The sequence below is a fragment of the Dipodomys merriami genome, unplaced genomic scaffold (genome assembly GCF_024711535.1).
Source record: "Dipodomys merriami isolate MVZ:Mamm:240054 unplaced genomic scaffold, mDipMer1.0.p SCAF_29, whole genome shotgun sequence".
NCBI classification, from domain to species: Eukaryota; Metazoa; Chordata; class Mammalia; order Rodentia; family Heteromyidae; genus Dipodomys; species Dipodomys merriami.
The window spans coordinates 16,643,694-16,657,305 of record NW_027204381.1 but is presented as its reverse complement, the minus strand read 5'-3'; the positions used below and the strand labels follow the sequence as shown (position 1 = coordinate 16,657,305).

Genomic DNA, 13,612 nt, shown 5'->3' with positions numbered 1-13,612 from the left:
GAGTCCTGCTTTCTAGCAGAGATGGGTGAATCCAAGACTAGGCTGTTTTCCAAGCCCCAAACCAATGGGTGCTGGCCATGGTGCTGAACTTCTTTTCTGCATTGCAGGGCACTTGTACAGGGAGAGAGCTTGCTTCCAGTTTCAGGTAGACATCATGAGCTATTAATGATCATGGTTCTGGCCCCCACACCAATAACCCACCTGCTATTGTTTCTCTCTCATGATGGCTACCAATTCACCTCTCAGTTTCCTAGACCAACCAATGGAAACTACAGGTAATCCCTCCCTTCTTCCCTCCCTCCCTTTCTCCCTCTCCCCCCTCCCTCCCTTCCTTCCTCTCCTCCCCCTCTCTATCCTTCCTTCTGTCTTTGTGGATACCTGTTCTGGGGCTTGAGTTCAGGATGTGGGCGCTGTCCCTGAACTTTTTTGCCCAGTGCTAGCACTCTACCACTTGAACCACAGTTCCGCTTTCAGCTTTTTGCTGGTTAATTGATTTTCTGGCCTGGGTTGGCTTCAAACTGTGATCCTCAGATCTCAGCCTCCTGAGTAGCTAAAACTATAGGTATAAGCCACTGGTTCCAAACCTTATTTTGAACTGGAACTTTAAAGTATTTTTTCCTCTCTCTCTATTCCTTCCTCAGAGGTACTGGCAAACAGACAACAAGAGAGCTTAAGGCTTCATTGCACTTTATTACCCCAACCATGCCCCTTCAGCTGATGGAGCATGAATGTCAGGACATGAATGTCAGGATGATTCTCAGAAAGAGAATTTGAGGGGTTAGATTGATCAGGTACCTGGCAAGAGAAGGTTAAGTTTGTTTTTCATCTAAAAACAAAGCTGGTGGAAATGAGCAGAATTCCGAGTATCTTATTCAGGGAAGTGCCAATGGAGAAACTGAGACTTGATGCTTAGTAAATCAATGAGGTGAAGTTAGGGGATGCTTGGGGTTTTTTCTGATCTAAGCTAAGCAGGTTTGAAAGTCATCACAGGCAGTTGGCAGAAGACGTAAGGATCTTTGAGCGCTACATTGCTGGGGAGAAGGACTCAGATTCTGATTTGGGATGGCTTAGCTGAACTGGCATTGGGAATGGATAAGATTGTATCTGTATCTTGGGAATATTCCTGACACCTCCCGGGCACCGAAGGACCTACACATAAATCCTTTATCCTAGCCCTACTCCCTGATGGACCGTGCCCGCTCAGGAATAATGCCAGATCGACCAGAGAGTGACCAAGGTGATGCTATAGGCCAGCACTGCCAGCAGGTAGATGCGGAAGAGCAGCTTGTCCAGCACGGACCCCACATACAGCCAATCTCTGGCCATCTCCCGGATCTCCTCCCGTTTTTCTAGGAAGTGCCGGATGGAGGATAGCTCCTGCAACAGCCCTCGCACAGCCAGGGAGGCTTCCCGTGGAGGTGGAGGGGGGCTGCCTCTGCCTCTCACGCTCTTCTCCAAGTCTTGGGGTCCCTCCAAATGGTTGCAGTGGTTTCCCACAACTGGAAGAAGAACAGAGCGTTGGTAAGGCAGGGAGACTAGTGGGGCGACCTGAACATTACTTCTCCTGTTTCTATAACCAAGTTTTATTCTGACTCATTTCAGACATAAATGACGCAAAGTGAATAACGATCGAATTTCATACCTACCATCCACCTCAAACTCCATCGAAGACTTCTGCCCACCCCTCCATAATCACACTCCCCACCTTTTCCACAAGTCATCACAATCATGAAATTCATGTTTATCTGTCCCATGGTTTTCCTTAACAGCCTGGTATCCATTATTTCATTTGAGCCTTTCAACAGCCCCATGAGAAAGGCCAAGTAGGAATAATTCCCACCTCCCCCCCCCTCCACTTTCCTGTGATAGTGCTGACGTTCAGAGAGGTTAAGAGATTCCTGCGGCAGAAACATCATGTAATGACAAGATCACTGAAGCCAAATCCTCTGTTCTCCGTTACATTCTCTGCCTTAAGCAGATAGCTCCTCTCCAGTCTCCTCCTCTCCAGGAGTTTCTGTCCTTCTGGACCCAGAAAATATAGCATCTTCAAAGATGCTGACCTCCACCAAGTGAAGTAGAACACTAGGATGGTATGTTAGTTCACCAACTCATGAGACAGAAAGATAGCAAGATGGACCAGAACACTGTAAGATATCTGGACATAGCCAGGAAGAACAAAAAAAAAGTGGAGTGGGAAAGAGTAATTCAAGACATGAGCCTAGAGTTTGATGGGCCTGGGTTCAAATCACCATTCCTCCAGTTCTTGGCTCTGGGATCTAGGGCAAGATATTTATGCTTCTGTTTCCTCATTTGAAATAGGAGGCTATAGCTGGGTGCCAGTGACTCATGCCTCTAATCTTAGTTACTCAGGAGGTTGAGATCTGTGGATCATGGTTTAAAGCCAGCCTGGGCAGAAAAGTCCATGAGACTCTTATCTCCAATTCATAAGCAAAAAGACAGAAGTGGCTCAAGTGGTAGAGCACCAGCCTTGAGTGAAAAGTTAAAAGAGAATGCCCTTGCCACACACACACACACACACACACACACACACACACACACAGGAGATGAGTCCTATTACATGTGATAATTCACACGCCTAGCACAAAGGGCTCAATGAATGAACCAATCAACCAAACTCCAACAACACCAATGAAAACATCTTTAACAATTCCTCAGGAAGAAGAGGCATGAACTCTACACTTACTGTGACTTTGAACGCCTGTCTCTGTCTCAGAGATGTTTGAAAGTCCGAGGGACCTCATCTTTAAGCTGTTTACAATGAGAGAGTTTTAGCAATCCCACCTGCAGTATTTACCCATCTGCAGCATGGAGAAGAGCATCCTCATGTCCTTACTACAGGTCAATCTCAGAGGCCATGTCCAGCCTAGAGGGCTTAGCCCCTGACAAGGCTCAGCCTGCAGGCTCCTGCCATCACTGATGAGCTGATGAGCATGTGAAAGTGGAGCAAGGATCTGGGATGAGATGTCTGGCCAAGTCTACCTACTCCCAGTATGGACAGGCATGGACACCAAACGTAGGACTGAATGAAATTCCCAGGCCCTGCCCAGGATCTTCAGCATACCACACCCTCTGCATGGGACTCTTTCTTTCCCTCTCTCACCTGAGCAGTCATCGGTCTTGGGGGTCTGGGAGGCAGCTGGGGGCCTGTGGGAGGTGGGCCACCCTCCCAGGCACATCAGCCAGGTGCCTCTCTCCAGGACCAGACGCCGCAGCCAGGCAGGCACCGGCTGCTGCAGATCTTGCTTATGTACCAGCCGCACAATGAGGATGGTCTCGGCCAAGCTTATCACCAGCAGAGCCATGCACACCACAAAGTAGACACCTGTGCACCCCCGGGGTGGGAGGGGGAGGGGAAAAAGACACACATACAGGAAATGGGAGGGGGCAAAGCCTTCCGCCAGACTGGGCTTCGTCCCCTAGCAGAGGCCTTACCAATGAGGGGTGTGCCAATGGCGGTGGCCGGCAGGGTGTCGGACACAATGATCAGGAAGACTGAGTAGCCCAGGAGGAGGGTGATTTTGAAGGAGACCCTCTCACCACTGTCCGGGGGCAGGTAGAAGCCCACGATGTCCATGATCATAAGGAAGATACTGGGCAGCAAAAGGCTGACGGCATAGAAGAGGGGCCGCCGGCGGATGACCAACTGTGGCCAGGAGAGAGGAGTTTGAAGAGCCCCAAATTCAGCACACACAGGCTCTAACCCAGGAACTACTACCCCAACCCACATCCCCTCTCTTTGTGGAACTTCTGGTCTAGATTACCCAGGGAAGGAAATGGGCAGAGCTTACAGCTATACAGAACAAGTAGGTTCCCCCATCTAATTCACTGAAGATCCAGGGCCAGTGTGACACCCTGATGTTCGTGGGGGAAGCTATATGGGCCTCCCTAAATCCCCCATGGATGGTGGGAAGGACTAGTAACAATGGGCACCACTTTAATATCCCCCCACACCCACACACACACCACCGCTACTCACGTAGAACTTCATTTCTGCATAACAGTCGCTGCTCTCCATAGTGAACTCCCGAAACTGGGTCAGTACCGCCAACAACTCCCACTCGCCCTGATTCATGAAGATGCTCTTGTCAGACTTCACTTTGTCAGGCAAGCGCCACAGAGAGATGTTGATGTCTTGGACTGTGAAAGACCAAAATTAAATAAATAAATAAAGCCAGCCTTGGACTTCAGGGCCCTGAGAATGTGGCCCTGTGAAGATGGAGCATGAGGTGAGCCGAACAAGGTAAGGCCCTGAATTCAAACCTCAGTACACCATAAAAAGAAAGAAGGAGCTGGTGGCTCACACCTGTAACCCTAGCTACTCAGGAGGCTGAGATCTGAGGATCGTGGTTCAAAGCCAGCCTGGGCAGGAAAGTCCGTGAGACTCTCATCTCCAATAAACCACATAGAAAACTGGAAGTGGTGCTGTGGTTCAAGTGGTAGAGCACTGGCCTTGAGATGAAGAGCTCAGAGACAGTGCCCAGGCCCAGAGTTCAAGCCTCATGACTGACCAAAAGGAGAGAGAAAGAGGGGGGGGGGGGGAGTAAATAAAAAAGAAGACAAAAAAAAAACAAAAGACCATAGTTTCCTCTTTCTTTGATGCTATTAACTTGAGTAGTTACATTGAAATTTTGAAACTACTGGTGGTACTGGTGATACTGGTGATAGAAAAGCAGTATTTTTTATTTATATATTCAGGGCACTATTTAACATGACCTGAAGATATTCAGCATGCTTATTTGTTATTATAATGATGGTGTGCTTGGTTTTGTATGTAATAAAAACAATTTCTGTTCCGTTTTTGTGAACTTGAATTTGTTTTTGTTCCTGGAAATCATAAACAGAGAAATGTTATCCTTAAAAAAAAAAAAAAACGAAGATTAAAAGGTGAGAAAAGGGTTAGCTAGTCAGGTGGAGGAGCAGATGAGCAGCAGGAGGGGTCGGGGTGGGGTAGGTAGCCTAGGCGAGGAAACAGCATGAAATAAAGAAAAAAGCAGGAGTGACTGGGTCTCCTGAGCCTCCAGGAAGGCAGTTAGGCTGGCCCGGAGTTTGGGGGCACAGACAAAGCTGAGGCGCTGCCCTGCAGGCGGGGTCAGGTCAAGGATTTGGACTGTGTCCCAAGACTGCTGGGAAGTCACGGAGGGATTAAGTGACACAATTGGATTTGCATTTTAACACGAGTTTGCAGACTGCTGACCTAGAGGGAGACTGAACTAGAGGGAGACAAGAATGAATGGAGGAGACCAGATTGGAGGCCAATGCAAACTCCTGGGCAGGAAGTGAAGGAGGCTTGGCTGGAGAATGGGTGGAGTTGGGGGGTGGGGGAGATGATGAAGAGAAGTGGGTGGGTCTGAGGGACGTTGAGTGCAGATGATTGTGGCATCTTGGCAAAGAATTGTCCCTTCCTTCGCATCTTGTGGTTGATTCACACTATGTCACTAAATTCTCACAACTGAGGGAAGCAGTAAGGGAAGCAATGTTGGCCTTGCTTGGAGGAAGAAGAAACAGAAGCCCTGTGACATTAAGAAAATAAGTACCAGAGTCAGGCATAGTGACACATGCCTGGATTCACAGAACTCAGGAGGCTAAGGCAGGAGGATCAGAAGTGTGAGGTCAGATTGGGCCACATACTGTTGAATATTAACCTATTAATATTAACTCATTGATTGAGATGGTATATGTCATGTCAAAGAACCGCTAAAATGTGTTTGTGTCTTACTTTTTCCTGAAACAAATGCAATCTATAACTTAGCACTAAATTTTAGGGGAAATAATTAGTATTTAGTACTGAACTTTGGATGGCAAAATCACTAGGATTTTATCAGGAACTATTTGGAAGATTATATTGCCACCTTTTAATAATCTAAAGTCTTTCTTACTGTGATATAAATATGGTGATTAAACTATGTTTGATTATAAAAACTAAGATCATGAAATTTAAAAAAGAAAGGAAGGTGAAAGAAAGAGAAAGGAAGGAAGGCAGAAAGCAAGGAAGAGAAAGGGAGGCAGAAAGAAAGGAAGAAAGAAGAAAGAAAGGGACAGAAATGAAGAAAGAAAGGAAAACTCTAAGAAAGAAAGAAAGAAAAAAGAAAGAAAGGAAGGAAGGAAGAAAGAAAGAAAAGAAAAGAAAAAGAAAGTAAGGAAAAATAAGGAAAGGAAGGAAGAAGAAAAAAAGAAAGGATGACAAAAAGGAAGAGAGAAAAGGGAAAGCAGAAAGAAAGGAAGGAAGGAAGGAAGGAAGGAAGGAAGAGGAAGGAAAGAAGGAAGGAAGAAAGGAAGGGAAAAGGAGAAGAGAAGGGAGGGAGGGAGGAAAAGAATGTAACTAGTGAGTTGAATAAGCTACTTAGAGAAAGGTTTGGGTGTCTCTGGAACCCCCAACTCTGCCCCACCCCTCCAAATCCGAATACTCACTGGTGTGCAGCCAGCTGGTGAAGGTCAGGGAGCAGTTCTGTACGTCGAAGGGGAAGTTGTAGATGTTGAGGCTACAGGCGGTCACCACCTGGAAGGGCTTGTAGTTCTGCACCTCCCCCTTGTGCTGGACATACACGTACGGAATACTTGGAGACTTCCCCATGTCCACGCTGGCCAGGGAAGAGGGGACAGTAATTTGGGGACCCAGCCCTGAGAGTCTGATGATCTCTGAGAGCCCAGCAGGGAAAGGAATTAAGGGAAGGTACAGGACAGTTTAGTCTGGTCTGTTTCCCTAGGCTTCCTGGCCCACCGTTGTCAATAAGCGATGCTGCTCCCTCACTCAACCTAGCCACAAAAAGGAGTGAAAGAATCCATGGGCCTCCATGCTACCAGCTATAGAAAGCTTGCCTAGCTGACCCCATGTTACCGGCTACCCCTGGACAGGGCGGAACTCTGCTCCCAGAGCCATTGGAACTGTGGGAACAGCCAGTCTCGGTAGGAGAACAGAACCTTGTGTTTCATCTGGTCTCTGATTTCTCTTTGCTTCCCATTCCTAGAAGTCTCGAAAATGAAACCATTACTTTAAGAGGTGACTGGAGAAATTATGGATAAGAACTGGGGAATGTAGAGGTTGAGGCATGGCTGCTTGGGTTTAGAGTGCCAGCCAATGAGCAAAAGCCAGCTTCAGACACTGAGTTAGAGTCCTGATCACGGACCAAAAAGAAAAAGGAAAAGGAAGGAAGGAAGGAAGGAAGGAAGGAAGGAAGGAAGGAAGGAAGGAAGGAAGGAAGGAAGGAGAGAAAGAAAGAAAGAAAGAAAGAAAGAAAGAAAGAAAGAAAGAAAGAAAGAAAGAAAGAAAGAAAGAAAGAAAGAAATGAACCCAACATTTGAGGGTTGGAGGTGTGGTTTAGTTGGTACAGCAGCACCAGCCAATGAGTGAAAGTGTCAGGTACCAAGTTTGAATCTTAGTCTTGGACCAAGAAAAGAAAAAAAGGAGGGAAGGGAAAGGAAAGGAAAGGAAGAGAGAGGAGGGAAGGGGAAAGGAGGGAAAAGGAGGGGAGGGGAGGAAGGAAGGAAAAAAATTGGAGAATCTCCTGGTCTTCTTACTGGTCCTGGACCCCTAGGTTCTACCAGCAATCATAGTGGCATGAAGTTCGACATGCCAGAAATGAGAAGTTCAAATTAAAGCTGAGAGATGAGAGAAGTCCAGATTCAAGCTCCATCACCATTGGAAGTGCACTTCCAGCCAGAAATGGATTTCCAAGACCCTGCGCTCTGCAGGGCACTGAAGAGTCTGGCCAGTGTCAACTGCCTTTCTTGGGAGTGGACCCGTGCAGTGTGTGCTCGGTGGAGTCCCTTGTCATTTTTTCCCTTCTTTCTCCCCACCCCCATTTGCCTTGCCTTGGAACAGAGAAGTCCAATTGGTGGACCCTGAGTGAGCCTACAGGATGAGGAGGCCTGCTGGCCGAGGCCCATGTCTGGTGGCTGAGAAGAAAGGCTTAACACCCTACTTCCTGGTGGAGGTGCAATCTGGGGCCTGGTAGGCACGTGTGTGGCTTGGGAGATTTGAACGAGTTCCTTGGCTCAGAATCTCCCCTGTGGTCAGGGACAGTGGCTGCCATCCATGTGTTCCATCCCTTTCAAAGACATAAGTGTCCCCTTTAAAAATGCAGCTGTCCGCATTAGGCTATTAGAACGCAGTGTGAACTCATTCACTGGCTTCTTTCCCCATGGCAGGGGTCCTTGGACTAATCAGTATAGAGTTTCAACATTAGGCACAGAACAAAAGGAGTTGGTTTGTTGTGTGTTTTTTTTAAAAAAAAAATAAAAAGGGAAGGGAAGGAAATAAGACAACGAACTTGAGTTCAAGTGCACTTGGACCTACCGTCTGCAAGTTTGGATGGGACGTGTCAAATGCTGAAGTAGGAGGTCTTGTCTCCCAGCACCTAACTTACTTTACCCCCTCCCCACTCTCCCAGCCTCTGGTAACAGTACTCACAACTCATTGATGAGAATGTCCGGGACCCAGATGCTGTCTGTAGGGATGGACAACTTGGTGATGTTGTCAAAGTCCTCGGGATTCCACTGGAGAAACTCATCAGTCCAGAACTAGGGAGAAACAGACACAATCATGGGCCACTCTTCCATCTCATCGCTGCAAGTTTTTACCCCTCACAGGAAGGCAGGCATCCTCTCAGAAAAATCTGGGTGTCGATGGGGCTCACATCATCCCACAGTCACTGAGAGTACCCACCCCCACCCCACACTCACACTCCCTGCACGCAAATACAGCCTTTCTTCAAGACACAGTCAGTGCCAGTGTTCCAACACCCCTGACCACCATATGGGGGATTTGGGATAGATAACTTCCTCTGAGTCTTGATTGCATACATATAAATGGGGATCCCTTAACACCCAAGCTCACAGGATAGAGATGATTATTGCTAACTTTTTTTATTTTTGTCAAGTCATGGGGCTTGAACTCTGGGCCTGGACACTGTCCCTGCGCTCTTTCGCTCAAGGCGAGTGCTCTACCGCTTGAGTCACAGCACCACGTCCAGTTTTCCGGTGGTTTACTGAAGATGAGTCTCAGGGACTTTCCTGCCTGGGGTTAGTTTCAAACCATGATCCTCATATCTCAGCCACCTGAGTAGCTAGGATTACAGGTGTGAGCCACCCGTGCCTGGCGGTTATGGCTAACTTTTTTTTTTTTTTTGTCGGTCGTGGGTCTTGAACCCTGGGCTTGGGTGCTGTCCCTGTGCTCTTCAGCTCAAGCTGAGTGCTCTATCGCTTGAGCCACAGCACCACTTCTGGTTTTCTAGTGGTGTATTAGAAATACGAGTCTCACAGACTTTCCTGCCCAGGCTGGCTTTGAACCCTGATCCTCAGATTTCAGCCTCCTGAGTAGCTAGGATTACAGGCGTGAGTCACCAGTGCCTGGCATATTGCTAACTTTTGACCAATGTGTTCTCTTCTCTCCTACCCAAAATGGCAGGCCTAAAGTATAAATTGGACACTATGGCTCCCTTGTGGAAAATTCTTCAATGGTATTCCATTGCCTTTAGGGTAAAGTTAAATCTCATGGCCAAGAAAGTTCCCCTACTTAGCTCTCTAACCTTCCACCTTAATCACCTGCACTGGGGACAGATCCCAGGGCCTTGTATATGCTAGCACATCAGGCCAGGTATAATTTGCTCAGTCTTCTAGACCTAGCCAAGGACACCTTCTGAAACCCTGGCTGTCTCCTCTGTGCTCCTCTGGTCAGCATCTCATCCTGGTCATGCTGGATGAGATGTCATCTTGCATTTCCAAGATGTCCATGAGACTGCTCCTCTCCCTAGTTGGTGAGCTCATTGTAGGCAGGGCCTGAGTCTAGTTTGTGTCTATAATTTCAGTCCCTTAGCACAGTTACTGGCACACGATAGATTGACCTTCCTCCACTGCTGACTGAAATCAGTTGGGCAGACAAGTGACCAGGAGACTCTGGAGCATTCTAGAGAAAGGAACTCTAGGCCTGCTCTTGTTTGGTCCTTCACTGTGACATGGGGCATGCTCTGGACTGGAGGTTCCATCTTTGATGCAGAAATGGGGCTGTATCTCAAGGATCATGATTCTAGCTGCTTCCTTGACCCCACCCCCTGTCCTATAAGCTGGTAATGCCTATGACAGAGGAAAGAGTTTCACAGAGACCCACACATGCCAGCTATGTCTGCACAGCTTTGGGGGGTTGGTCCCAGGAGTTGTCCTCACCTCGCGCCCCCTCTTCAACTACTTTCATGCTCCCTCTACTCCGACTTCTCCCCCATAACCCTAATGGCTGCCACAGCAAAAACTGCTGGTAGGCAGCAAACTCCTGTTTACCTCCCTCTCCTGCCAACTCAGGACCAGAGTTTGGACAAGGCTGCCTGACCCATGCACATCAGAAGCTGGACAAATGGAGACAAAGCCAAGCTGTGAGGGATAAGGGGATGGACCTGTCTATTTCAATCACTCCATTGAATGGCTGCCCAAATTGGCTTCCTAGAGGAAAGAACTTTCTAGCAGTTAGAGCTGTTGGCTTGACAGTGAAGTTGCTACCTTGGGTGAGTTCCCAGTTAGGAGACAATCCTTCTAGCAACGTTGGGCGGCACTTGTCTGGGATGCTACGAAGAACACATCAGAGGGAGATTGAGGGTTTTTTTTCTCCTTTACCAGTGAGAAGATTCCAGACTTTTGCCTGGGGTCTCACCCTGAGTCTCTCCTTCCCACCTTCCCTCACCAATACCCTGGAGATCCCTAATGTGTTCAGATGGAGAAGTTTCTCCCTGAGAGAAGTTCCCATACCAGGAAGTGCAGTAGGAGAGGGGCCGGCCAGCTCACCTGACGGTACCAGATGTAAGTGGTCAGGACCTGATTCTTCTCATCCTGTGAAAGGAAAGGAAGCTCAGACAGGTGGATCTGCACGTGCCCCACCCCCATCCCTCCAAGGAACGGCTTCACTCTGGGGGCCAGCTCACCACACTGAGGATCGCATAGATGATGACGTCAATGGAGATGGTGGTGGGCTTCCTCCAGTCCCTCACAGGCCGCACCCCCTTCTTGTAGTGGGCCAGGAGGTGATCGGACAGCCTCAGCAAAGCAGGCAGGGTGTTGTTGTGGGTCTGGGGAACCCCCTTCCGTCTGGCTGGAAAGCAGAAGAGCTCGATGTGAAAACCTTCCCTGGTTCTGTCTAGACTCGTTTTGCTTTTAAATGTTTATGTCTTGTCTTGAAGTAGTGGTACAAAGGAGTTGCCATTCACCAGAGCAGTTTATGAATACAACGCCTCTTGATCAATGTCACCCCCTTTCAACAACCTCACTGAGCCCTCCCACCCCATTCCTTCCCTTACTTACCTTAACTTTAGGTTATGTATGGAATTCCACTCCCCCCCCTCCACCAATTAACAAAGCAGTTGATGTGGGCAATGCATCTTGCTCTGTGTCATTTTTCAAGTGATGTAAAAGAGTGCATTCCTACCTTACATAATTTCCCCCCACCACAGACTAAAATTCCCAACATGACAATAGTTTATAGAGATTCCTGCTGAAATCCTGAAGGATAGTCTCCTGAGAGTCCTGTGTACTCATTTACCAGAGAGGCCCCAGAAAGTTGGAAGGGAGGTAAGCCTCCTGGGACTGGGCAGTTAGAGGGCAGTGGGTGGGTGAGGCTGTATGTGATTGACAGGGAAGAGGACTCTGGGGGAGAATGTCTACAAGTGTACAGGTCCACCGGTCTGTGCCAGGTTTTCCTTAACCAAGGTCAGATCACAACATGGACACAGCTCATTGTCTCTTCCTTCACCCCAGCCTGAAACTGGGGAAGAAAGAAGGAAGATAGAAATCCCATAAAAAGGAACATGTATTCCTTCTCTCTCCCACCAAAGCCACACATGGCCCAGGGGGCATTGACCAGGTTCTTTCTCTAGAGTGGCGAGGTGGGCAGGACTAGGCAGGAAGTTGAGACAAGAGAGAATCAAATTGCTCTGAGGCCAGGATGTTCCAGGGACAAATGCCTAGACCCTGGGCCTAGACCATGGAGATTTCACAGAAACCCTGTTTCCCTCTGAGGAGTCGTGAGAACACTTCTAGAAGGGGGTAGTAAACATGGAGGTGGACATGTGAGGGTAGGAAGGAACACAGCCAGAGGCCAGAGACAGCTGTAAAGAGGAGGTGGGCCAGCAGGTCTTGGCTTCCAACGCCACAACATCCCTCCATTCAGCCTGCCCTCACTGGTCCGCTTGGCAATGGTCAGTCCTGCAGGTCTCCCTCCTGTGTCTTGCTTGCCCACCCCTGCTATGCTTCCTCACTCCCCCAGAAGCAGACACCAGCTGGGAGAGAGGGAAGCCAAGAGACAGTGCTGTGAGTCTCCTTCAACATAACGTCCCTCACCATCATCTTCATTCCTATCTCAGAACAGCCTGCCGGCACAGCTAACATGACGGCTCATTTTATACACAAAAGACCCCTCTCCCCAAGACACAAGAGAGTGAGCACTAGGCCTTGTGAATGGGGGAACTGGGAGTCAAGCCAGATCCTATGTCCCTGTGCAGGTCCAACTGACTGAGACTGACTCAGTTGAAGAGTGAAGCTGATTCACCCCAGTTAGTTTCAGAGCAAAGCAAAGCCAGGGCTGGGAAGACAGAGAAAAGCCCAGACACTCATATACACATACAGGTATACATGTGCACTTGCACGCACGCACACGCACACACACACACACACACACACACACACACACACACACACACACACACACACACACACACACAGCCCCAGATCACTCATCATTTGCAGCTTTGCCTTTCCTTCAACCATCCCACTTCCCTGATGACAGCTTTGTGGTGGAGGAGTGGAATAAAATCATGCCCCCACCCCCATAGCCCTTCACATCTGTCCTCCCCTGGCTGGCTTCCTCCTCACTATGGCTCAGTGATGCTCCATCCAACCCAGCTCAGCCGGACAGGAAGCCTTCACATGAGAGAATCAACATGGTTGGCAGCCCAAGAGAAGAGCTCCCTTTGTGACTTTTAATGCCTTGCTTTCAAGAGAGTTGGGAGAAGAGGGAGAAGGGAGAACAGAGAAGTTTGGCTATCACTGGGGCTTAGCCCTGGAAAGAACCTGGAAGAAGAAAGGTACCGAAGACCAACAATGAGGGAAGGGTCCTGTATTCATTCTAGTTCCTTCTCTGCGGCTGACAAGCTGTGTGATCTTGAGTGAATCACTCCTCTGCTCTGGGCTACAGTTATATCAGGAAAAGCTACATCAAAGAGCTCAAAGGTTCTTCGCAGCTGCCGTTTGATGAGTTTGGGGGCAGAGTCAGAGCAGGGGATCCCTCTCCTAGCAACTAAGTATTTCACCAGCAACCTCTGGGCTCCCTCCTCAGTGAGCCTCTTATCCCAGGCTCTGGCTTGGCCACAACTGGTCAAAATGCTCACAACTTGGCCTTCCTGAAGCCACACAGTTCCCACTTCTCCTTCCCTCTCCCCTCTGAAGATTGAGCCTCTCTCCCCCTCACCCCGGCTTTCATGTTTCCCGATCCCCCCTTACCTTTTCCCTGTGCCAGCAGCGTGGGGAGGAGCGAAACCAACAGCGCCTGTTGGATCCAGGACATCATGGCCAATGCCCCACACGTGGGAGAGCCTGAGAGCAGAGGCCGAGGCAGAGG

The 13,612-nt window shown here is 48.8% G+C and overlaps 1 protein-coding gene across 1 annotated transcript; it reads right to left on the bottom strand.

The window, feature by feature from the left end:
* Positions 1 to 728: 728 nt before the first annotated feature.
* Positions 729 to 13,612, bottom strand: Htr3a (5-hydroxytryptamine receptor 3A). The gene is made up of 9 exons (XM_070038109.1): positions 13,495 to 13,612; positions 10,926 to 11,092; positions 10,789 to 10,833; positions 8,429 to 8,538; positions 6,430 to 6,599; positions 3,998 to 4,158; positions 3,454 to 3,664; positions 3,122 to 3,343; positions 729 to 1,499 (listed from the first exon to the last, which is right to left on the bottom strand). Exons 1-9 carry the CDS (start codon positions 13,559 to 13,561, stop codon positions 1,201 to 1,203), a joined length of 1,452 nt encoding a protein of 483 aa, XP_069894210.1. The 5' UTR covers positions 13,562 to 13,612; the 3' UTR covers positions 729 to 1,200.